We start from the raw sequence: 27,076 nt of genomic DNA, 5'->3' as shown, positions 1-27,076 counted from the left end.
TCTGAGGACCCTGAGCATACACCCCCTTCACTCAGCATACACCTCTCTACCACACATCTCCCTCTCCTTGGCTTGTCAAGGGCAGGTCCTGCCTTACGAGCCTGATTGAATTTTTTGAGGATGTGACTAAACACATCGATGAAGGGAGAGCAGTAGATGTAGTGTATATGGATTTCAGCAAGATGTTTGATAAGGTACCCCATGCGAGGCTTATGGAGACGGTGAGCAGACATGGGATCCAAGGGGACATTGCAGTGTGGATCCAGAACTGGCTGGCCCACAGAAGGCAAAGAGTGGTTGTCGAAGGGTTGTATTCTGAGTGGAGGTCGGTGACCAGTGGTGTACCTCAGGGATCTGTACTGGGACCCTTACTATTTGTGATTTTTATAAACGACCTGGATGAGGAAGTGGAGGGGTGGGTTAGTAAGTTTGCAGATGACACAAAGGTTGGGGGTGTTGTGGATAGTTTGGAAGGCTGTCAGAGGTTACAGCGGGACATAGATAGGATGCAAAGTTGGGCTGAGAAGTGGCAGATGCAGTTCAAACTAGATAAGTGTGAAGTGGTTCATTTTGGTAGGTCAAATATGTTGGCGGAATATAGTCAATGGTAGGACTCTTGGCAGTGTGGAGGATCAGAGGGATCTTGGGGTCCGAGTGCATAGGATGCTCAAAGCGGCTGCGCAGGTTGACTCTGTGGTTAAGAAGGCATATGGTGTATTGTCCTTCATCAATCAGGGAATTGAATTTAGGAGCCGAGAGGTATTGTTGCAGCTATATAGGTCCCTGGTCAGACCCCACTTGGAGTATTGTGCTCAGTTCTGGTCACCTCACTACAGGAAAGATGTGGAAGCCATACAGAGGGTGCAAAGGAGATTTACAAGGATGCTGCCTGGAATGCGGAGCATGCCTTATGAAAGCAGGCTGAGAGAACTCGGCCTTTTCTCCTTGGAGAGACGGAGGATGAGGGGGGACCTGATAGAGGTGTATAACATGATGAGAGGTATTGATTGGGTAGATAGTCAGAGGCTTTTCCCCAGGGCTGAAATGGTGGCCACAAGAGGACATAGGTTTAAGCTGCTGGGGAGTAGATATAGAGGAGATGTCAGGGGTAAGGTTTTTACTCAGAGAGTGGTGAGTGTGTGGAATGGGCTGCCGGCAACGGTGGTGGAGGCGGATACGATGGGGTCTTTTAAGGAACTGTTGGATAGGTACATAGAGCTGAGAAAAATAGGGCTATGGGTAAGCCTAGTAATTTCTAGGGTAGGGACATGTTCGGCACAGCTTTGGGCTGAAGAGCCTGAATTGTGCTGTAGTTTTTCTATGTTTCTATGTTTCTATCCAAGTACCTGCCCAAATGCCTTGCATTGTATTTGCCTTCACCACCTCCTCTGGTAGTTTGTCCAGACAACTACCACCCTCTGGGGACTTGACATGCTAGGTCAGAATTAGAATTGGATTTATTATCACTGACTTATATGATGTGAAATTTGTTGTTTTGGGCAGCAGTACTGTGCAAAGACATAAAATTACTATAAATTAAAAAATAAATAAAAGTGCAAAACAAAAGGAATAACGAGGTAGTGTTCATGGGTTCATGGACTGTTGAGAAATCTGATGGCAGAGGGGAAGAAGCTGTTCCTGAATCGTTGACTGTGGGTCTTCAGGATCCTGTACTTCCTCCCTGATGCTAGTAACGAGGTGAGGGCATGTCCTGGGTGGTGAGGGTCCATAGTGATGGATGCTGCCTTCTTGAGGCACCACCTCTTGAAGATGTTCTCCATGGTGGGGAGTGTTGTGCCCGTGATGGAGCTGGCTGAGTCGATAATCCTCAAGGTGGTGAGACGTTTCCACTAGTGGGAGAATCTTGAGTGAAGGGACAGAACCTTGAAAATTTGGCTTGTTAACAGGAGGCAAAGGGTAGGGGCGGATGGATTCCTTTCTCACTGGATGTCTACAACAAATGATGCACTGCAGGGATCGGTGTTGGAACCTTGGTTGTTTGAAACATACTGTATATACTGTAAATGACTCTGATGAGAATGTAGGTGGTCTGATTGGTAAGGTTGCAGATAACATGACAATTGGTGGAGTTGTAGATAGTGAAGAAGGTTGTCGAAGGATGCAGTGGGATGTAGATCAATTGGAAAGTTAAGTGGAGCGGTGGCTGATGGATTTTAATCCAGACAAGTGTCAGGGAATGCACTTTGGGAAGTCAACTTCTAGTGGGACATATAGAGTAAACAGCAGGGACCTTAGAAGCATAGAACATAGAACATAACAGTACAGTACAAGCCCTTCGGCCGTTGTGCCGACCTTTTAATCTAATCTAAGATCAATCTAACTATTCCCTCCCACATACCCTCCATTTTTCTATCATCCATGTGCCTATCTAAGAGTATCTTAAATGTCCCTAATGTATCTGCCCCTACCAGCACCCCGGCAGTGTGTTCCACACACCCACCACTCTCTGTGTAAAAAATTTACCTCTGATATTGCCCCTGTACTTTCCTCCAATCACCTTTAAAATTAGCCACCGTGTTAGCCATTTCCGCCCTGGGAAAAAGTCTCTGTCTGTCTACTCGACCTGTGCCTTTTATCGTCTTGTAAACCTCTATCAAGTCACCTCTCATTCTCCTTCGCTCCAAGGAGAAAAGCCTTAGCTCGCTCAACCTATCCTCATAAGACATGCTCTCCAATCCAGATAGCATCCTGGTAAATCTCCTCTGCACCCTTTCTAAAGCTTTAACATAAGATAAGATATCTTTATTAGTCACATGTACATCGAAGCATACAATGAAAGGCGTCTTTTGCGTAGAGTGTTCTGGGGGCAGTCCACAAGTGTTGCCATGCTTCTGGCGCCAACATAGCATGCCCGCAACTTCCTAAACCGGAGCACCCGGAGGAAACCCACGCAGACGCACAGGGAGAACATACAAACTCCTTACAGACAGTGGCTGGAATTGAACCTGGATCGCTGGCGCTGTAATAGCATCACGCTAACTGCTACTCTACCGCGCCTGCCTTCCTTCCTATAGTGAAGCGACCAGAACTAAACACAATATTCTAAGTGTGGTCTACCCAGGGTTTTATAGAGCTGCAACATTACCTTGCGGCTCTTGAACCCAATTCCCCGACTAATGAAGGCCAACACGCCATGCGCCTTCTTAACAACCCTAACAACTCACGCAGCAACTCTGAGGGATCTATGGACTTGGATCCCAAGATCCCTCTGTTCCTCCACACTGCTAAGAATCCTGCCATTAACCCTGTATTCTGCCTTCAAATTTGACCGTCGAAAGTGAATCACTTAACATTTTCCTGTGTTGAACACCACCTGCCACTTCTCAGCCCAGCTTTGCATCCTATCAGTATCCCACTGTAGACCTCGTCAACCTTCTACACTATCCACAAAACCACCAACCTTCATGTCAGCCGCAAACTTACTAATCCACTATTGCATGCTTATAATAAAGTGCATATGTTAACTTATGTTTGTAATGTACTGTGCTGCTGCTGTAAAAAGCTAATTTTTGTGGCACTTATACCCTGTGTTTGTATACCTATGATAATAGGAATTAGGTATGCTTGCCTTCAAAGGCCAATGAATTGAACTTGAACTTGAACTTGAGCCCTCTCGTCCCAGCAATCAGCCTAGTGAAACCAGCATCTGTAATCTCTTGTGTCTCTCTATCTTAGTGAATCTCTTTTGAACTGCCTCCTATGCCAGTATATCCTTTCTCAAATAAGGGGACCAAAACTGTGTGCAGTAACGAGGGGATCAAAACTGTCATCATAGTTCTGTGGGATTCCTCATGCCAACCTGACATTACCTTGGTTCCTTATCTGATTCCAACCACAGCAACACTAATGGTTTAGCACTCCCACTAATGCACAGAAAGGCAGACTTAATTTGTACTTGAAGTTGGAGGAGGTCCCAAGCCAATGGTCTTGTAACTCGAACAAGGATGCTCCCCTATTCAGACCCAGCAAGACCACTGAGGGGCACACACTCTGGCTGGAGAGAACGTCACAGCACATTATCGATCAGAGAACTGGGGAATGCAAGTGTAAAATTAACTGAGTTGAATAGAGCAGGAGTCAGCAAAACTATATTCTTTCCACGTAACTGCGAAATATAAGGAAGGATGAATAAATGATTAAGAACAAAAGTGGTGGGTATAAAGATCAACAGAAATGGTTTGGAACATGATGGGGCCATGCTAATGTCATCCAAGGAATGTGGCTGGCCGTCACTGAATAATGTAGGCTGTTAATGTTAGATTAATATCTTAGGAACTCTGCTGCATTACCTCCAGGGTCCAATATATACTTGTAGCTTTACTCTTCATGGAAGGTTTCATTAAAACAAAGTCACATTCCCCCTGAGGGAATGAAATAATGAATAAGAGTCCACATAGGGTCCACAGTTGCACAAACTACTCTTTACTTCCACTCGTACTTGGACAAAGACCAGTTTCCCACTAAGCGATCTCCACAAAGGTCTTACAATGGGTAAGATTTGATAGGTGGACCCAGAATCAGCAAACTTCAGGTGTGGATGCACACAAATAAACACTGATAAGTGCACTAGAAACAGGTTGAGTGAACTCAGCCTTTTCTCCTTGGAGCGACGGAGAATGAGAGGTGACCTGATAGAGGTGTATAAGATGATAAGAGGCATTGATCGTGTGGATAGTCGGAGGCTTTTTCCCAGGGCTGAAATGGTTGCCACAAGAGGACACAGGTTTAAGGTGCTGGGGAGGTACAGAGGAGATGTCAGGGGTAAGTTTTTAACTCAGAGAGTGGTGAGTGCGTGGAATGGGCTGCCGGAAACGGTGGTGGAGGCGGATACGATATGGTCTTTTAAGAGACTTTTGGATAGCTACATGGAACTTAGAAAAATAGAGGGCTATGGGTAAGCCTAGTAACTTCTAAGTTTGGGACATGTTCGGCACAGTGTGAGCCGAAGGGCCTGTATGTGCTGTAGGTTTTCTATGTTTCTATGTTTCTAAAATTCAGGAGAAACTACATTACTCTGAGGGTGGTGACAATGAGGAACTTGCTCCCACTGTTGAAGTGAACAGTACAGTTGCATTTAAGGGGAAGGTAAACCAAGCAATCATTTACATAGAGTTTTTAACACAGCAACGCATCTCAAGGCACTTCAGAGAAGTGTTATCAAAGACAGATTAGCATTGAGGCATGTAAGCAGATTTTGGGAAAGTGGCCAAAGGTTTGATCAAAGAAGAAGGTTTTGAAGAACATCTGAAACTCAGTTCTCTACCCCTATAAATCATTGAGAAATACAGACACTAAAATCTCTGCAAGTACAATACAGAGCAGCACAGAAAGAAGGAAGGTATGAATCTGTTGGGCATGAAATACTTTCCTCATGCCTTTCCCGGTCAAAGTCTAATCATAGCCAGCTGATGCTCAAGGAGGGAATGATGGTTTGAGGAGATTCCCCTCCACTCTGTACTACCAGCTGGCTGGCTGATCTGTCCCCATTCCCGCTCTACAGTGATAACAAATGCAGGCAAGCCCTTCAGTGATGAGGTCAGGAGACCATTTGGGCCCTCCAGCCTGTTCCATCACTTGATTAGATGTCGGATCATCATTGCTTCATCTCCTTGCTATAAGGTCAAGCAACCAGCTAGAGCAATAATACAAGGAAATGGTAACACAAAGCCATTCAGCCCTTCAACCTTGTTCCTTCAATCAATGAGGTGATGGTTGTTCTTGATTTAACTCCACTTGGGGGCTCTTTGCCTGAGGATTATCCTAGCATCCACTGCCACATGTGGGAGGGGGTTCCAAAGTCCCATCACCCTCTTGTGTGTTTCCGAACTGAAGTCCTCTGAGTTCTAGCTCAAAATTTTTACACTCTGCCCCCGAGTCTGAGAATCCCTGACAGGGGAAAGAGTTTGTCTCCATTGACCTCACCAAATCTCCCAAGAAACTTCAATCAAATCACCCCTTACCCTTCAAAATTCCAAAGAATACTACCTTAATTTCTGAAATTTCACCTAATTTCAGTCTCAGTATTCAAAGTTTCTTTCTGTACCCCTTCTACAGCCAAAATATCCTCCTTAAAGTGTGGTGCCCAACACTACTCATGGTGTCCTGGAGGGAATGGTGGAGATGTACATAGAACATAGAACACTGAACAGTACAGCACAGGAATGGGCTCTTCAGCCCACAACATCTGTACTGAACACGATGCCAAACTGAGCTAAATCTCTTCTGTCTGTACAGAATCCATACCCTCCACTCCCTGTATTTTCATGTGTCTCTCTAAAAGCCTCTTAAACACCACTATCATACCTGCTTCTGCTACCACCCCTGGCTGCACATTCCAGGCACCCACCACTATCTATGTAAAAAACTTGCCCTACACATCTCCTTTGAACTCTCCCCCTCTCACCTTAAATGCTTGTCCTCTAGTAGTCGACATTTATACCCTGGGAAAAGGACCGTCTACCCTATTTATGCCTCTCATAATTTTATAAACTTCTATCAGGTCTCCCCTCAGCCTCCAACACTACAAAGAAAACAACCCAAGTTTGTCCAACCTCTCCTTATAGCTCATACCCTCTAATCCAGGCTGCATCCTGGTGAACCTCTTCTGCACCCTCTCCAAATCCTCCACATCCTTCCTGTAATGGGGTGACCAGAATTGCACACAACCCTCCAAGTGCGGCCTAACTAGTCAGCACAGTGCGGCACAGACTCAGAATAAAGGGACGTCCCTTTAGAACACATGAGGAGGAACTTCCTCAACCAGAGGGTGGTGAATCTGTGGGATACATAGACGCAGAGGGTTGTGGAGGCCAAGTCACTGGGTGTATTTAAAGCAGATATTGACGGGTTCTTGACTGGTAAGGGGGGGTGGGGTAACGATTACAGGAAGAAGGTGGGAGAAAGGGGATGAAAATAAAAATCAGCCCCATGATCGAATGGCAGAGCAGACTCAATGGGCTGAATGGCCTAATTCTGCTCCTATATCTTATGGTTTTATGGTCTAACCAAAGTTTTATGCAGCTACAATGAGGCTGGGATCAGGGACTATGCACCAGCAGAGTTGTTAACAGAGTCAGTGCCAATGTGTCCTGTGTCGTACCCTCTGCAGTAAGGACCACGGAGGGAAGAGCAAGCGGTCACTCACCAGACGCCCGGCTTCATTGTTGTGTAGGTCGACCAACGTCCGGATGTCGCTCTTGCCCTTCTTCCTCCTCGCATCCATGAACTGCTTGGACTTCTCGTAGCCGAAGTCCACGTCATCCCCGCAGCCACCCCACTCCCAGGCCGTGCCCTCGGTGCCAGTCCCGGCAGTGGGTATGGGTGGGGACCGGGTCCTGGAACGGTCACACCCGCACTGCAGCAGTTCGCCCATGCTGCAGGCCTGGGTGACGGCGTGGGTCACTCCGGCCGAGGTAATGGCATACACAAAGGCCGTCTCTCGGATATCTGTGGCAGACAGGCAGAAGAATCAAACAGAGGACGGAAGGTCACAAAATACAATGACTGCATTTACACTTCACAGGCAAGGTCTACAGGCTGGGTACAGGGAGATGCTTCCACTGACTGAGGAGCCTAGGACCGGGGGGAAAGCTTCAGAATAAGGGGCAAGGTTTAGGACAGAGAGGAGAGCAAACCTTTGGAATGCTCCACCCCAGAAGCTGAATTGAGCTTGTTCACAATGCAGAATCCACAATAGATTTCTGGTTATTAAGGGAAATTGGAACTGGAATTGGTTTATTATTGTCACTTGTACCAAGGTAGAGTGAAAAACTTGTCTTGCATACTGTTCATACAGATCAATTCATTACACAGTGCATTGAGGTGGTGCAAGGTAAAACACTAACAGAATGCAGAATAAGGTGTTACAGGTACAGAGAAAGTGCAGTGCAGGCAGACAATAAGGTGCAAGGTCATAACGAGGTAGATAATGAGGTCAGGAGTCCATTTTATCATACCAGGGAACAGTTTAATAGTCTTATTCATGTTACTACCATCAGGGAGGAGGTACAGGATCCTGAAGACCCACACTCAACGTTACAGGAACAGTTTCTTCCCCTCCACCATCAGATTTCTGAACGGGTGATTTCTAATAGTGCAGGAAAAAGGTGGAGTCATTGAGTTTTATACAGTACTGAAACAGGCCCTTCAGCCCAACTCATCTATGCTGCCCAAGGTGCTTTTCTGAGTGAGTCCCTTTGACCCATATCCCTCTAAACCTTTCCTATCCACATACCTGTCCAAATGTCTTTTCAACATTGTAATCATACCCGCCTCTACCACCTCATCTGACAGCTCGTTCCATATACCCACCACACTCTGCGTGAAAAACTTGCCCCTCAGGTCCCCTTTAAATCTCCCCCCCCCCTTCACCTTAAACCTATACCCTCCAGTTTTAGACTCCCCTATCCTGGGAGAAAGACTGTAGCCCTTCACCATATCTATGCCCCTCATGATGTTATACACCTCTGTCCCCCTCAGCCTCCTTCGCTCCAGGGAAAACAGTCCCAGCTTATCCAGTCTCTCCTTATAACTCAGGCCTTCCGACATCCTTGTGAATCTATTCTTCACCCTTTCCAGCTTAATGACATCATTCCTATGCTGGGCGACCAGAACACACAAAACTTCCAAGTGCGGTCTCATGAATGTCTTGCACAGTTATAGCATCACATCCCAACTCTTTTACCGAATGCCCTGACTGATGAAGGCAAGCGTGCCAAACACACATTTCACCAACCTGTCTGCCTGTGTCACCACTTTCAGGGAACAATGTACTTGTATCCCTAGGTCTCTCTGTTCTGATCTTAATGAATGGTGGGAAACACATGAAGTTGTCAGATGGTCATTCTTGCTCCTATTCTTTATATTCTTACATCCTTAAAAGCATCCGAGATCTCTTCACCGAGCCACATAACATTAGGGTAGGCAACCACCAGCTTTTACCGATGCACCTTAGAAAGCATCCTATCTGGATGCATCACAGCTTGGTACGGCAACTGCTCTGCCCAGGACCACAAGAAACTGCAGAGAGTTGTGGACACAGCCCAGCGCATCACGGACACCAGTCTCCCCTCCTTGGATTCTGCCTTTACCTCTCACTGCCTTGGTGAAGCAGCCAGCATAATCAAAGACCCCACCCACCCGGGTCATTCTCTCCTCTCCTCTTCCATCAGGTAGAAGATACAGGAGCCTGAGGGCACGTACCACCAGGCTCAAGGACAGCTTCTACCCCACTGTGATAAGAATATTGAACCGTTCCCTTATACGATGAGATGGACTTTGCGATCTACCTTGCTGTATTGCACTGCACTTTCTCTGTAACTGTGACTCTTTACTCTGTACGAGAACATAGAACATAGAACAATTACAGCACAATTCAGGCCCTTTGGCCCACAAAGCTGTGCCGAACATGTCCCTACCCTAGAAATTACTAGGCTTACCCATAGCCCTCTATTTTACTCAGCTCTATATACCGATCTAACAGTCTCTTGAAAGACCCTATCGTATCAGCCTCCACCACCATTTCCGGCAGCCCATTCCATGCACTAATTAATAACTGTTATTGTTTTTACCTGTACTACCTCAATGCACTCTGTACTAACCCAATGTAACCACTGTGTAATGAATTGATCTGTACAATCAGTATGCAAGACAAGTTTTTCACTGTACCTCAGTACAAGTGATAATAATAAACCAATACCAATACCAACACCAAAAGTACATTGTCAGGCATTCATCCAGCAGGGTGGTGAAGAAGGCGTTCAGCACATTGGCCTTCATCAGTCAGGGCATTGAGTATAGGAGTTGGGATGTTACATGGCAGTTGTACAAGACATTGGTGAGGCTGCACCTAGAGTGTTGTGCTCAGTTTTGGTCGCCCTGTCAGAGGAAAGATGTCATTAAGCTGGAAAGAGTGCATAGAAGATTTACAGGATGTTGCCGGGACTCTAGGGCATGAGATATTGGGAGAGGTTAGGCAGGATAGGACTATGTTTCTTGGAGTGTAGGAGACTGAGGGATGACCTTATAGAGGTGTATAAAATCATGAGGGGCATAGATAGGGTGAGTCCTTTTCCCAGGGAAAGGGAATCAAAACTAGAGGGCGAAGGTTTAAGGTGAGAAGGGAAAGATTTAAAAGGGACCTGAGGAACAGCTACTTCATGCAAAGACCATAAGACAAAGGAGCAGAAGTTGGCCATTCGGCCCATCGAGTCTGCTGCACCATTCTATCAAGAGCTGATCCATCCATTCTCCCATTTAGCCCCACTCCTCCGCCTTCTCACCATAACCTTTGATGCCCCGGCTACTCAGATACCTATCAATCTCTGCCTTAAATACACCCAATGACTTTGCCTCCACAGCCGCCCGTGGCAAGAATTCCACAGGTTCACCACTCTCTGGCTAAAGTAATTTCTCCGCATCTCTGTTCTGAATGGGCGCCCTTCAATCCTGAAGTCGTGCCCTCTTGTACTAGACTCCCCTACCATGAGAAACAACTTTGCCACATCTACTCTGTCCAGACCTTTTAACATTCAAAATGTTTCTATGAGGTCCCCCCTCATTCTTCTGAACTTCAAGGAGTACAGCCCAAGAGTCGTCAAACGTTGGAAGGTGGTACGTAGAAAGGTGGTACGTATATGGAACAAGCTGCCAGAGGAAGTGGTTGAGGCCAGTACAATAGCAACATGCAAAAGACATTTGGATAAGCACATGAATTGGAGGGGTGTAGAGGGATATAGGCCAAACACAGGCAAATGGGACTAGCTTGGTGGGCACCATGGTTAGCAGGGATGAGTTGGGGTGAAGCACCTGTTTCCATGTTGTATTTCTCTATGACATGAAGATAGCTCTACGGCTCAGCAGAAGTGGACAAAATTTGACACTGAGATACGTGAGGAGATATTGGGGCAGGCGAGCATCTTGAAGGAGGAGAGAGAGAGAGAGAGAGAGAGAGAGAGAGAGAGAGAGTAACAGAGAGAGAAAGATTTAGGGCGAGGACTCCAGAAAGTAAGGTCCTAGCAACTGAATGCACAGACATTCCTGGTGAAATATGGACTGGCTCAGGGAAGGCAAAGGCTTGAACTGGAGGAGAAAAACACAAGAAAACAGGAGAAGGAGTAGGCCACTCAGCCCATCAAGCCTGCCCCACCATTCATTATGACCATGGCTGATCTGCCCCAGGCTTCATCTTCTCTTCTGTATCAGTTCCCCATGGCCCCTGATTTCCTGATCTTTCAAAATGGACCTACCTTCTCTTTAAGTTTCTCACCATCACCATTCTCTCAGGTGGAGAATTCCAGATGTTCACTGCCTTCTGTGAGAAGAAGTTTCTACGCCCTGACATCATGTAACTCTGTCTCCTTGGTTAAACCTTTCCCAGTAGTGGAAATATTTCAACATCTACCCTGTCGCCACCTTAGGATCTTATATCCTTCAAAAAGATCACCTCTCACTCTTCTAAGCTACAAAAATGAGGGGTGATCTTATTGAAACATGTGAGACGCTAAGGAGGCATGATATGGTAGATGCTGAGATGTTTCTATTGGTGAGAGAGTATCAAACAAGGAGACAAGTAGACATTTCCATTTTAATACACTGGACAGGCATGAACCCTGCCTTGAAACAAGTCTTGGCCAGGCCTGTAGATTAAAGCTTATGCCACAAGCTAACATATGCTGATTCCTCTCCCACTTCTGTAACTGGAGCTCAGTGACAAGCAGCAATGAGGAAGAAACAGGTACAAACTTGTTCCCAGCCCTAGACACACATTTTTCAAGATGTGAGAAATGGATGGGTCAAGGGTCAGTGAGCAGGATACAGCAATTCCTCCTGAGTGGGACGTGTCAAGATAGCCCCTGGTGTACCGACGTCATTAACTCTGGTATATTGATAAGGTGACCTGAGTAGACTAGAACCCTTTTAAGTAGCACCTGGGAACTCGGCACAAGTGAGTGATTAGTTGACTGGAGCCAGACAGTCTGGAGTTTGAACAGTGCAGGTATCCACCTCCGAGCTCCATCCTTTGCCTTCGCTGGCGGTCAGAGTTTAAGTCACCGGTAGCAGTCAACATGAAAACAAAGATGGCAGCAACACCATCTCCTCAACCACAGCCCACTGCCGGGCCGCATTCACATGTGAGTTCAGCGTTATAGGGACTGTACACCGAATGCGGAGTAGGCATTTCACATTGACTGGACGTGAGGTTGGACAAACTTGGGCTGTTTTCTCCGGAGCGGTGGAAGCTGAGGGGAGACATGATAGAAGTTTATAAGGTTATGAGAGGCACAGATAGAGTAGACAGTCGGTATCTTTTTCCCAGGGTCGAAATGTCTAATGCTAAAGGGCATGCATTTATGATGAGAGGGGGAAAGTTCAAAGGAGATGTGCGGGGCAAGTTTTTCACACAGAGGGTGGTTGGGTACCTGGAATGCACTGCCAGGGGTGCTGGTGGAGGCAGATACAATAGGGGTGTTCAAGAGGCTCTTAGATAAGCATGTGAATCTGCAGAGAATTGAGGGATATGGACTGTGTGCAGGCAGAAGGGACTAGTTTAGTTCCGTGTTTAGTCACTAGTCTAATTAGTTTGGCTAATTATGTTCTAATTGCTGGAGTGTGGACAGACAGAGACAGTCTGCCTCCCAAATGTAAGCCACAGTAGAATAAGGATCAAAGAATATCAACTGATTGAGAAAGGAACAAGAACATAGAACTTTGAACAGTACAGCACAGGAACAGGCCCTTCAGCCCACAACGCTGTGCTGAACTAATTAAGTTATCCCTCCATTCAATGATTGTATGATCCTCCGGTCTTGCATTACTGTACAGCTTTTCCTGTTACTGTCAGGACTTTATAACTTTTAGCCAGCATGGACACAATGGGCCAAATGGCCTCCTTCTATGATTCTATGATATCCCAAAGTGCCTAACTACCAATGAAATTTAGTCACTGCTGCAATACAGGAAGTATTCAGGCACAGCAAGCTCCCACAAACAGGAACTGTGATAGCAAGCACATAATCCGTTTTGTGACATTGTTTGAGGGATGAACGTTGGCATTCGGATAACTCCGTACTTTTCCTTGAACCAGTGCCAGTGTCCATTTACACCCATCTGAGGAAGCAAGCAAACCCTCTTTAATTCACCACCTTCCCCCACCTGTTTATTGCCTCCTGCACTGTTATAGTGAGGGTCAACACCAGCCTGAAGAACAACCTCATCTGAATGAAAAACACGATGACGCTGGAGGAACTCAGCAGGCCAGGCAGCATCCGTGGAGAAAAGCAGGCGGTCAACGTTTCGGGTCAGGACTCTTCTTCAGGACTGAAGATAGGAAAAGGGGAAGCCCAACATATAGGAGGGAAAAGCAGAGCAGTGATAGGTGGACAAAAGAGGGGAGGCGGGGTGGGCACAAGGTGGTGATAGGTAGATGCAGGTAAGAGATGGTGATAGGCAGGTGGGGGGGAGGAGGGGAGAGCAGATCCACTGGGGGATGGGTCAAAGGTAAAAAGAGAGGGGGAGAAAAGGCTAGGAAAAGGAAGAAGAGAAGATGCATGGTGGTGGGGGGGGGGGGGGGGGGTGGTGAAGGGGGGTGGGGATTACCTAAAGTGGGAGAATTCAATGTTCATGCCACTAGGCTGCAAGGTTCCAAGACGGAAAATGAGGCGCTGTTCCTCCAGTTTGCGCTTGGAACTCTCCTGGCCATGGGGGAGGCCGAGGACCGACATATCAGCCATAGTGCGGGAGGGGGAGTTGAAGTGACTGGCAACGGGGAGATGCAGATCGCAGTTACGGACAGAGCGCAGGTGTTCTGTGAGATGGTCGCCTAGTCTGCGTTCAGTCTCACCAATGTAGAGGAGGCCACACTTGGAGCACCAAATGCAGTCGATGATATTTAGGGAGGTGCAGGTGAATCTCTGTCTCACCTGAAAGGACTGTTTGAGTTCCTGTATGGAGGTGAAGGAGGTGGTGTAGGGGCAGGTGTTGCACCTATGGTGGGGGCAATGGAAAGTTTCCGGAGTGGGTGGGGGGAGAGGAGTGAACTAGGGAGACGTGGAGAGAGTGGTCCCTGCGAAAGGCAGACAGGGGTGGGGAGGGGAAGATATGCTTGGTAGTGGGGTCCCGTTGGAGATGGCGGAAGTGGCGGAGAATGATGTGTTGGATACATAGCCTGGTGGGATGAATCATAAGGACAAGGGGGACCCTATCCCTGTTGGGTCTGGGAGGAGTGGGTGGTGAGAGCAGAGGTACGGGAAATGGCAGAGATACGGGTGTGAGCTCTCTCGACCAGTCAGGGGGAAGCCCAGGTTAGAAAAGAAGTTGAACATCTCGGCTGTCCTGGGGTGGAAAGCCTCACCATAGGAACAGATGCGGCGGAGGCGGAGAAATTGAGAAAAAGGGAGAGCATCCTTGCAAGAGACAGGGTGGGAGGAGCTGTAATCGAGGCAGCTGTGGGCATCAGTGGGTTTGTAGAAGATGTCAGTAGATAAGGAACCTCCTGAGATGGAAACGGAAAGATCAAGGAAGGAGACAGAGGTGTCAGAGACAGTCCAAGTGAATTGGGTGAAAATTAGTGGTGAAATTTATGAAACTGTCAAGTTCTGCATGGGTACAAGAGGTGGCACCAATACACTCATCGATATAGCAAAGAAAGATTTGAGGAATGGGGCCAGAGTAGACTTGGAACAGAGACTGTTCAACATAGCCACGAAGAGGCAGCATAGCTGAGGCCCATATGAGTGTCCGTAGCTGCGCCCTTGGTCTGTAGAAAGTGAGAGGAGTCTGTCTCACCTGAAAGGACTGTTTGGGTCCCTGGATGGAGGTGATAGAGGTGTAGGGGCAGGTGTTGTAGTGGAAAGTACCCGGGGTGGGAGTGGGATGGGTAGGGTGAAGGAGTGAACGAGGGAGTCACGGAGAGAACCTCATCTTCTGCCTGGGTAGGTTACAGCCTTCCGTACTCGATATCGAATTCTCCAACATTAGGTAACTCACCCTTTCTTTCTGTCTATCAGACAGGCCATTTCTGCCAATCATCTCATATTGATTTTGGCTCAGCTTTTCTCTCCCCAGTAGTATGGTCTGTCCTGCAGGGCACCGATGCACTCATCGATATAGCAAAGAAAGATTTGAGGAATGGGGCCAGAGTAGGCCCTGCTATGAACAACACATTACAAAGACAAAGAGGCAGAATCTGCTACCAACTACCACATTAAATCACTCGTTCTTACCTTATGAGAGATTATTCCCTTTGTCCTTGTCCACCTTTTCTACTCGATAACTTGGCTTTGTCTCTTCCCCAGTTCTGATGAGAGGTCTTGAACCTGAAATGTTAACTCTGCTTCTACCTCCACAGAAGCTGGCTGACTTGCTGAGTGTTTCCTTCAGCGTAACATCTCATCTGTAAAGTGACACTGCTGGGGGGGTAGCACAGCCTCAGTAACTCAACCTGGTATTTTGTACCCAAGTTTCTGGACTGGAACTTAAATCTAAATCCTTGTAATGGAGATGAGAGTGCTACCAACTGATTCTAATTGCCCACTCCAGATAAGTAATGCTCAATGTCCTTACTCAATAGTTTTCAACCAATCTTAGCTTCAGCCCCTCAACCTCAATAGTTTTGTTTATATGGGGAAGGGAGGGATGCAGGTGGATAAAGATTCCCTTGCTTCACTATCCTTTGTACAAAGCAGTATTTCCTGACATCACTCCTTTGTACCAGGTTCAAGGACAGCTACTTCCCTTCAACCATTCAGTTCTTGAACCAACCAGCACAACCTTAATCACTACAGTCTAGCAACACTATGACCACTTTGATCACCTTACGTGAAAATCGACTTTGTTTTTTTTTGTTCTAATTGTATTATTGTAAAGACTGTGTAATCTATGTTTAATTTATGTTTTTCTTGTGATTGATGTATCTGATGTTATGTGCCTGTGATGTTGTTGCAAGTTTTTCATTGTACCTGTGCATACATGTACTTGTTCATATGACAATAAACTTGACTTTGACTTTGACTTAAGATAAGATAAGATAAAGATATTAGTCACAGGTACGTCGAAACACACAGCGAAATGCATCTTTTGCATAGAGTGTTCTGGAGGCAGCCCGCAAGTGTTGCCACGCTTCCGGCACCAACATAGCATGCCCACAACTTCCTAACTCATATGCCTTTGGAATGTGGGAGGAAACCAGAGCACCAGGAGGAAACCCACGCAGACACGGGTAGAATGTACAAACTCCTTACAGACAGCGGCCGGAATTGAACCCGGGTTGCTGGCGCTGTAATAGCGTTACACTAACTGCTACGCTACCACGTCTGCCCTTTTGACTTTGTTCCCGATTCCATTTATCCAGTCAACTCCTAGTATCTCACCTGTAAGCTCCAAGGTTAGACTGAAGATAATGGGGTTATTCTCCTAGAAGCAGTGGTTGAGGGAAGATTTGACAGAGACGGACAAGACCATTTTGGGCTTAGACAAAGGAAACTGGTAGCAAATGGTTCAAAGGGCATGGGTTTAATAGCAAAAAACAAACTACTGGAGGAACTCAGCGGGTCAGGCAGCATCTGTGGAGGGAAATGGACAGTTGATGTTTCAGGTCGAGACCCTTCACCTGGACTGAAAGATAGAGGAGGTATAACCTGTACGAAGAGGTGAGAGGGAGGAGTGGAGCAAGAGCTGGCAGGTGATAGGTGGATCCAGGTGAGGAGGGGGGATGGGGAGGGAAGTGAGGAAATAGCGACAGAGGCTGGGAGGTGATGGAATCTGATAGGAGAGGAAGGTGGAACATGAAAGCAAATAACGGAGGTGGGGAGGGCAGAGAGGAATAGTGGGGGGGGGGGGCGGAACCCAGTGGGAGGAGTGTGTGGGTGATGGGCAGGTGGAGGGGAGAGGAACAAGGTGATGGGGGGCAGGAGGGTAGGGGTGGGAGGAACTGGGTTAATCAGGAGGAGAGAGTGAATGGACAGAGAGGGAGCAGGTCACCTGAGAACTCAATGTTCCTGCCATCGTGTTGTAGACCACCCAGGTGGAATATGAGGTGCCGTTCCTCTAGTTTGTATTTGGCCTCGCCCTGGCAGTGGAGGAGGAGGCGGCCGAGGACAGACATGTCGGTGTGGGAGTGGGGAGGGGAATTAAAATGGCTGGCAACCAGGAGCTCTGGATGACTGGGGCGGATGGAGCACAGGTGCTTGACAAGTTTAATATTTGGGCAATAGGTACAAGAAGGGTGAGAGGATAAATCTTTTCACTCAGAGAGTAATTATGGTCCAGAATGCACTACCTGAAGAGGTGGTGGAAACAGAATCAATTGTTGCTTTCGAAAGGAAATTCGACAGACGCTTGAGAGAAATTAAGTCACAGGGTTATTGGGAAAGAGCATGGAGGTGTATGTGTTCAACTCGGAATTGGCATGGACACCTTGGCCAAATGCCATAAAAATTCAACAGCTCGATGAACTTCTTCGACCATCTTATATCTAAGTTGGATCACTCCTTCATCTTCTGTGCTCATAGAAGCTTGCATTTCAATAATATTTGTCATGACCCCAACTATGCAGAGCACTGCACAGACAATGAATTATTTTAGAGGTGTTGGAGTTGCATTTATCCAGGCCAATGGTAGTACACACAACACTTTGCAGCGCCAGAAACCCGGGTTCAATTCCGGCCGCTGTCTGTAAGGAGTTTGTATGTTTTCCCCGTGTCTGCGTGGGTTTCCTCTGGGTGCTCTGGTTTCTTCCCACATTCCAAAGACGTATGGGTTAGGAAGTTGTGGGCATGCTACGTTGGCGCTGGAAGTGTGGTGACACTTACAGGCTGCCCTCAGAACACTCTAAAAGAACACATGTACATCAAAACACACAGTGAGATGCAAAAGATGCATCTCACTGTGTTTCGATGTTCATGTGACTAATAAAGATATATATCGTCATCATATTTCTGAAGATAGCATGGTTAAGTAGGGAATAGATTTATTAATTTTTCAGTGTGAGCATAAGGATGAGATTTATTGATTTATTGATGCTGATATTTACCAGGATGCTGGCTGCAATAGAGGGCATGAACTTCAAGGAGAGGTTGGACAAACTTGGGTTGTTTTCTCTGGAGGGTCAGAGGCTGAGGGGAGACATGATAGAGGTTTATAAAATTATGAGAGGCATAGATAGAGTATACAGTCAGAATATTTTTCCCAGGGTAGAAATGTCAAGTACTAGAGGACACGCATTTAAAGTGAGAGGGAGAAAGTTTAAAGGAGATGTGCAGGGCCGGTTTTTTGCACAGAGAGTGGTGGGTGCCTGGAATGTGCAGCCGGGAGTGGTGGTGGAGGCAAATACAACAGTGGCATTTAAGAGGCTGTTAGATAGACACTTGAATATGCAGGGAATAGAGTGTTATGGATTACGTACAGGCAGATGGGATTTAGTTTAATTGTTCAACGCAAACATCATGGGCTAAAGGGCTTGTCCCTGTGCTGTTCTATTGGTATTGGTATTGGTATTGGTATTGGTATTGGTATTGGTATTGGTATTGGTTTGTTGTTGTCACTTGTACCGAGGTACAGTGAAAAAATTGTCTTACAAACCGATCGTACAGGTCAATTCTTTACACAGTGCAGCTACATTGAGTTAGTACAGAGTGCATTGATGTAGTACAGGTAAAAACAGTAACAGTACAGAGTAAAGTGTCACAGCTACAGAGAAAGTGCAGTGCGATAAGGTGCAAGGTCACAACAAGGTTGATCGTGAGGTCTTAGTCCATCTCATTGTATAAGGGAACCATTCAATAGTCTTATCACAGTAGGGTAGAATCTGTCCTTAAGTCTGGTGGTATGTACCCTCAGACACCTGTATGTTCTATGTTCTATGATCGGGAATTGTTGCCACAAACACAACTAAGTAATCTGCCGGGATGCTGCAGAGCGAGATTCAATATTATTGATGTAAGACAGTTGTAGGGCAGTCCAATTAAGGCATTATCAACGGCATCCCCATTATCAATATCCTTGGTTGACCTGAAACTCAGCTGGATCAGTAGCACTAGTGCAGGTCAGGGGCTGGCAATCCTGCAAAGAGTGGCTCACCTCCTGACGCCCCAAATCCTTTCCACTATCTGCCAGGTGAACATGTGATTTAATTCAGGAATTGATGGAATTCAGAAGATGATGGAATTCTGGAAATGGAGACGTGGGAATCAGGAACTGGAGATATGGGATTTAGGAACTGGGTGGGGTGGGATGGGATTCAGGAACTGGAGGTGGTGGGATTCAGGAACTGTGATATGGGATTCAGGAATTGGAGGTGATGGGATTCCCACCATTGGCCTGGATAAATGCAACTCCAACACCTCTAAAGAAGCCCAACGACAACCAAGACAAAGAGCAACGCAAGCACATCCACCACACTAAACATCCATTCCCTTCGCCTTCAAAATGCACTACTGTTACCTGCAGGTTCCCCTCCAAGTCACACACTATCCTGGACTTGGAAACATATCGGCATTCCTTCTTCAACACTAGGTCTAAAACCTGGAACCCCCTGCCCAACAGCACTGTGGGAGCACCTTCTCCAGAAGGACTGTGGCAGTTCAAGAAGGTGGCTCACCACCACCTTCTCAGGGGCAGTTGGGGATTGGGAATAAATGCTATCGTTTAAACCGATACCCAAATCTCACAAAAGATGAAAAATAAGAAACAGTAGACTGTTATCTCTGAAGGACATTAGTGAATCTGTTGTGTTGTTCCATTTAGAACATCCTTTTCGAACATAGAACATTACAGCACAGTACAGGCCCTTCGGCCCACAATGTTGTGCCGACATTTTATCCTGCTCTAAGGTCTATCTAACCCTTCCCTTCAACATGGCCCCCCATTTCTCTATCATTCAATGTCTTAAATGTCCCTAATGTATCTGCCCCCACAAACTCTGCCGGCAGTGCATTCCACAACTCTCTGTGTAAAAAAAACTTATCTCTGACATCCTCCTAACACCTTCCTCCAATCACCTTAAAATTATGTCCCCTCGTGTTAGCCACTGTTGCCCTGAGAAAAAGTCTCTGACTGTCCACTCGATCTATGCCTCTTATCATCCTGTACACCTCTATCAAGTCACCTCTCATCCTCCTTCTCTCCAGAGAGAAAAGCCTTAGCTCATTCAACCTATCCTCATAAGACATGTTCTCCAATCCAGGCAGCATCCTGGTAAATCTCCCCTGCACCCTCGCTAAAGTTTCCACATCCTTCCTGTAATGAGGTGACCAGAACTGAACACAATACTCCAAGTGTGGTCTCACCAGAGTTCTATTGAGCTGCAACATAACCTCACGGCTCTTGAACTCAGTACCCCGACTAATGAAGGCCAACACTCCATACGCCTTCTTAACAACCCTATCGACCTTGAGGCATCTATGGACATGGACCCCAAGATCCCTCTGTTCCCCCACACTGCTAAGAGTCCTGCCATTAACCTCGTATTCTGCCTTCAAAGTGATTTGATTGAAAAGTAAACATTGTTCAGAACATTTCTCTGCTCCCTTCTCAACACCGATCACCTGAGAGGACTGGCAGGACTTCTGTGAACATCACAGTCTAATCCCAGCAGGACAAAGTCTGTTGCCAGTTGCTTCTACTGTGTCTTTATGTAATAACAGCTCTTTATTTTATTGTGCTTTAGATGCTCAATTGAAAATTAATTTATGTTGTGTGGACATCGCCATCAAGACACTACTGATTTCATTTATATCCAATTCCTCGTGGCCTTTGAACTGAATGAACCACTCAGCCATTTCAGAGGGAAATACATCGGTACAAGTGACAATAATAAACCAATACCAATACCAGTCAAGAGTCATGAGAACATCAGAACATAAGTAGGAGCAGGTCACTCTGGCCCTCAATGCTCTCTCACTCTCTATCCCTCATAAAAGCGGTCCTTCACCAAGTCCATAACACATCCTCTGATTCTGTTAGATTGCAAAAATCCATTGATTTTTGTCTTTAGATATAAAAGCAAGATTAGATCATATCACCCCTCAAGCTTTCTCCACTATTCAGTACATTCCGATCTTAGTTTCAGCTTTACGTTTCTAGTGTAGCGGTTAGCATAACGCCTTACGGCGCCAGCAACCCGGGTTCAATTCCCGTCGCTGTCTGTAAGGAGTTTGTACATTCTCCCCATGTCTGCGTGGGTTTCCTCCGGGTGCTCCGGTTTCCTCCCACATTCCAAAGATGTACGGGTTAGGAAGTTCTGGGCATGCTATGTTGGCACCGGAAGCGTGGTGACACTTGCGGGCTGCCCCCAGAACACTCTACGCAAAAGATTCATTTCACTGTGTGTTTCGATGTACATGTGACTGATAAAGATTTCTCTCTCTCTCTCCTTGATACCCCTAAAAGTCTAAAAGTCTGCCAATCTCAGCAATGGAAAACGTTTAATGAGTCAGTCTCCACAACTCTCTGGGACAGAGATTTCAAAAGGTTCACTACTCAATGTGAAAGGAAAATGCTCCTGATCTCAGACATAAATGGGCAGCCTCCTCTCTTGATACTACTTCCTCTTGTTCTGGATTCTCCCACTTGGGGAACCATCTCCCTAGCATCCATCCTGTCAAACCTCTGAGAGTTCTATGTCTGAATAGAATAAACCCTCATTCTTCTAAATTGTGTAGGCCCTATTATTCCTGACAAGCCAACCTCTTGCTCCAAGGAATCAGTCTAGTGATCTCCCCTGCACTGTCTCCAACACAAGTATATCTTTGTCAAGCAAGGAGACCAAACTTCTATGCGGGATTCCAGCAGCAGTTTCACCACTTATTGGCAATCACATTGATATGGGTCTGGAGTCATATAAAAGCCAGGCTGGCGAAGGACAACAGATTTTCTTCTCTGAAGAGCACTGAGACCAAGGTGATTTTCTTTACTACATTTTTTTGGCTGCAATTTATTCTGGATTTATTTAATTAACTGCTGAGATTTTAACTCATGTTCCCAGATCATTAGATTGGAGCTCTTCCAATTACAATGTTTAATCAACATTTAGACAGGTACATGGATAAAAAAGGTTTAGAGGGATATGGGCCAAACGCAGGCAAATGGGAGTAGCTCGGAGAGACATCTTGGTTGGCATGGACGAGTTGGGCCAAAGAGCCAGAGAGTTGTGGACACATCTCAGCACATCACAAAAACCAGCCTCTCCTCCATGGTTCACACTTCTCATTGTCTCGGTAAAGCAGCCAACATAATCAAAGACCCCACCCACCCTGGACATTCTCTCTTCTCCCCCTCCCGTTGGGCAGAAGATACAGAAGCCTGAAAGGCTCAAGGACAGCTCCTATACCACTATTACAAGACAACTGAACGGACCTCTCGTACATTAAGATGGACTCTTGACCTCATAATCTCCCTCGTCATGGCCTTGCACCTTATTGTCTGCCTGCACTGCACTTTCTCTGTAACTGTAACGCTTTATTCTGCATTCTGCTATTGCTTTTCCCTTGTACTACCTCAATGCACTGATGTGATGAAATGATCTGTATGGATGGCATGCAGAACAAAATTTTCGTACATGTGACAATAACAATAAACCAATTTAACCAATTTAGCTATTTAAACCAATTTTATGACTCTTGCATAACCCTTAGCCGTCTTAAACCCAAGGACAAACAATCTGCTGGAAGAACTCAGTGGGTCGAGCAGCATCTGTGGGAGGAAAGGAATTGTCGATGTTTTGGGCTGAATCCCTGCATCAGGATTTCAAGCCGAAATGTCGCCAATTCTTTCCCCCCCACCCCCCCCCCCCCCCCCCCCCCCCCCCCACAGATGCTGCTCGACTTGCTGAGTTCCCCCAGCAGATCATTCGTTGCTCCAGATTCCTACATCTGTGGTCTCTTGTGTCTGCACAATCCAATCACGTAACACAAAAGAAGCTGAGAATACCAGCTTGCTAGCAGCAACGTCAACAAAGGATGGATTTCTAACCCAACACCTTTGGCAATTCAGGGCACCCTCAGTGCTGCCTGGGTAATGCCTGAACTCAGGTTGTGAGTCAATAGCAACCCCACTGAATCAAGCAGATATTTTTCACAGAGAGGAGTAAATACGTATGTAAGGTAGAAGTGGATCAGTAGTTTGTGTCCCAGATGAGAACTGAACACCAAATCTCAGCTGTTAATCAAAATCAAAATCCTAGATGCTGGAAATCTGAAATAAAGATAGAAAATGCTGGAAACACTCAGCAGGTCAGGCAGCATCTGTGGAGAGAGAAATCAAAGAGCATCGCAAGAGGCTGCAGAGGTTTGTCGGCTCAGCCAGCTCCATCACGGGCACAACCCTCCTCACTATTGAGGACATCTTCAAGAGGCGGTGCCTCAAGAAGGCAGCATCCATCACTCAGGACCTTCACCATCCGGAACATGCCCTCTTCCCGTTACTACCATTGGGGAGAAGGTACAGGAGCCTGAAGACCCACATTCAACGATTCAGGAACAGCTTCTTCCCCTCCTCCATCTGATTTCTCAACAGACCATGAACCCATGAACACTACCTCGTTATTCCTTTTTTTTGCACTATTTATTTATTTTTGTAACCTATAGCAATCTTATGTCTTTGCACCGTACTGCTGTCACAATACAACAAATTTCATGACATGTAAGTCAATGATAATAAATCTGATTCTGATTCTGAATTAACTTTTCAGGTCTGATTCCGATGAAGGGGTCCAGACCTGAAATATTGACTCTCTCTCTTTCCACAGATGCTGCCTGGCCTGCTGAGCATTTGCTTTTATTAGACAACCTCAGCTGGCCCTTCACTGTAGGAGAAGGGAAGGGCTTCCCTTGAGCCTGAAGGGTCAGCTCTCAAATGGAGCACTGCTAACTCTGCCAGTGTAAGTAACTAGTGCCTGATCAGTGGCGCTAAAGTATCCTGGCTCTCCGGCTTCATCCCAAAGTCATAGAGACATAGAACATAGAACTACAGCACAGTACAGGCCCTTCAGCCCACAATGTTGTGCCGACATTTTATCCTGCTCTAAGATCTATCTAACCCTTCCCTCCCACATAGGCCCCTATTTTTCTATCATTCATGTGGCTATCTAAGAGTCTCTTAAATGTTTCTAATGTATCTACCCCACAACCCCACACACCCACTACTCTCTGTGTAAAAAACTTACCCCTGACATCCCCTTTATACCTTCCTCCAATCACCTTAAAATTATGTCCCCTCATGTTAGCCATTGTCGCCCTGGGAAAAAGTCTCTGACTGTCCACTCGATCTATGCCTCCTATCATCTTGTACACCTCTATCAAGTCACCTCTCATTCTCCTTCTCTCCAAAGGGAAAAGCCCTAGCTCGCTTGACTTATCCTCATAAGACATGCTCTCCAATCCAGGCAACATCCTGGTAAATCTCCTCTGCACCCTCTCTAAAGCATAGAACATACAGCATGGAAAACAGACCATTCAGCCCATAATGTCCACACTGACCAGTGGGCACCTGTCCGTATTAGTCCCCTCTTCCTGCACCTGGCTATTAGCCTTCTATGCCCGGGCAACTCAAGTGGTAGTCTAGTCACTTCTTCAATGCTGTCAGTGACTCAGCTTCTACCACTCTCTCAGGCAGTGGATTCCAGGTACTCACCACTCCCTGGGTGAGAAAGGTCCTCCTGAGATCATGCAGGTTGGTGGGTCAACTGGCGACTGTAACCTGCCCCGGGTTTAGGTGGATGTGCACGTTGGTAAGTTAAATGACCATTGCAAATGTGTAGGTGGGTGGAAGGAGAACTGGCTGGTGAGGGAGAATAGGACTTGGGGCAACGGCAATGCTGGGATTGCTCTGAGACCCAGCACTGACTCAATGGGCTGCTTGGCCTGATTCTATAGAAAATATAAGGAAGTAATTCCACCCTATTTGCTCCATCATAACCCTACCCTTCCGTGCTTCAAGGCCAATACCCTCTGCCTCTCCAAACTCCCCACGTTTCAAGGTCCCCTGTCCCTGACACAGTCTTGGATGAATCTGCCTCCTCACCTTCGCTGAAGTCTCAACAACCTTCATGGTTGTCTGGCATCAGACCCAGCTGAGGTCAAACTTCAAGTCCATCTTTAAAGATGTTCAATCTAACAGATGTACCCTGGTAGGAAACTGTAAAAACATTTGCACCAAAAAGTACAGTCATCACACGGAGCTATGTCTGCACACGCTAAAGGCAGCAAAGACTGCTAAAATAATCCAGCCCACCTGTCATAAAAATGGGGTATGGAAAGGGTTAATCTCCTTGAGTAAACATGTAAGAATGTACTTTTTTTAATCCAAAAAACCAGCATGTTATAGTGGCACAGCCATGCATGCTGCTTTGAGAAGGGGTGGGAGGTTGCTTCAATTCCAAACTCCGATGAGTTCACCTCTCTCCTTGAGGACACAAATTCCAAGCAAATTTTACCTACGAGTCTCTGTCTCAACCTGTCAGACACTTGCAGGCAAGTGCCAGAAGAGGACATTTTTTTTAATGTCTTCATATATTTATACACAAAACTCTGCTTAAGGGAAAAAAAAATCAACCCCCATTGCACAATCAGTCAAAGGCATGCGGAGAGATTTGACTGTTCTTTTATCTTCTGTAAGATAATTGGTAACTCAATCATTGCGTACCCGTGTCTCTGCTGCACAGAACGATGCATCTTGAAGAAAGAACAGCACAGACGTTAAGTGTTGGCTTGTGTCTGGTTAAGTAATCTACACTTGACAGTGTGGTATTTAGCTAGAGGTTGAATAGAAGAAGGCATTTGCCCACAACTCATTCTCCAGCTGAATCTTGCCAAAGTCAGAACTGGTTTCTCCCTAGTATTGTTATGTCTGGCTTAGGTTTTCCAAGCCTTTAGGATTACAACAAGATAAAAAAAAGGACATTCTGCTTTATATTTTTTATACAGAGATAAGAGGTCCTCTGTCCAAAACCCATCTGGACCCCTGGTTTCATGAGTAGCTGGGCCAAAGTATGTCACTCTCATATTATTACTTCCCTGGATTGAATGGGGTTGTTCTCAGTCTAACAAACGTCGACGGATGTACCGTTGAAAGTATCCTGACTGGTTACATCATGGTCTGGTACAGCAATTTGAATGTGCAGGAAAGTAAGAAACTACAGAGAGTAGTGGACTCAGCCTAATACATCACGGGCACATCTCTCCCCACCATCGGTAGTATCTACAGGAGGCGCTGCTTCAAGAAGGCAACATCCATCATCAAAGATCCCCACCATCCGCGCCATGCCATCTTCTCGCAGCTCCCATTAGGCAGCACGTACAGAAGTCTGAAGTCCCACACCACCAGGTTCAGGAACAGCTACTTCCTTTCAACCATTCAGTTCTTGAACCAACTGGCAAAATCCCAATCACTACAGTTTAGCAACACTATGGCCACTTTGATCATTTTGTACTAAAATGGACTTTGTGTTTTTGTTCTAATTGTGTTTTCTTGTAAAAATTGTGCATAATTTATGTTTAATTTATGTTTTCCTTGTGAGTGCTGCTTATACGATGGTATGTGCCTGTGATGCTGCTGCAAGGAAGTTTTTCATTGAACCTGTGCATACATGTACTTGTGCATATGACAATAAACTCGACTTTGACATTGGTCAACAGATATGTATAAAGATATCAAAGGGGATCGGAGGAAACATGGGCCTAGTTTTGCCGAGTCGCTCTCCTTCTCATGAGCACTTTATTCCAGACACTTTATTCTGCATTCTGTTATTGTTTTCCCTTGTACTACCTCAATGCAATGTTGTAATGAAATGATCTGTCTGGATGGCATGCAAAACAAAAGTTTTTCACTGCACCTCGGTACATGTGACAGTAATAAATCAATTCACCAACTTACCAAACTTACTATCCCGTTGTTCTTTCTCCAGCCCTCCAAGATCCCAGCATGTCCTCAAATTCAGACTCTTGTTCATACCCACTCTCAGCACTGCCTGTACATTGGCATCGGTCTCTTCTGCTGCCAGGCCAAACTCTGCTGCTTCCCCCAGTTTCCTGCCGATGCCTAGCTCACTAACCTAGCTTTCTAG

The 27,076-nt window shown here is 46.2% G+C and overlaps 1 protein-coding gene across 1 annotated transcript in view; it reads right to left on the bottom strand.

The window, feature by feature from the left end:
- The window catches only part of LOC127576911 (protein Wnt-6-like), an 88,565-nt gene that overhangs the window by 15,336 nt on the left and 46,153 nt on the right, over positions 1–27,076 (bottom strand). The window contains exon 3 of the mRNA XM_052027769.1: positions 7,166–7,467. Coding sequence (XP_051883729.1) covers positions 7,166–7,467 — 302 coding nt within the window. The remainder of the gene's footprint in view (positions 1–7,165; positions 7,468–27,076) is intronic.

Source organism: Pristis pectinata, chromosome 1 (genome assembly GCF_009764475.1).
Source record: "Pristis pectinata isolate sPriPec2 chromosome 1, sPriPec2.1.pri, whole genome shotgun sequence".
Classification (NCBI taxonomy): Eukaryota; Metazoa; Chordata; class Chondrichthyes; order Rhinopristiformes; family Pristidae; genus Pristis; species Pristis pectinata.
This window is presented reverse-complemented; position numbering and strand designations above follow the sequence as displayed.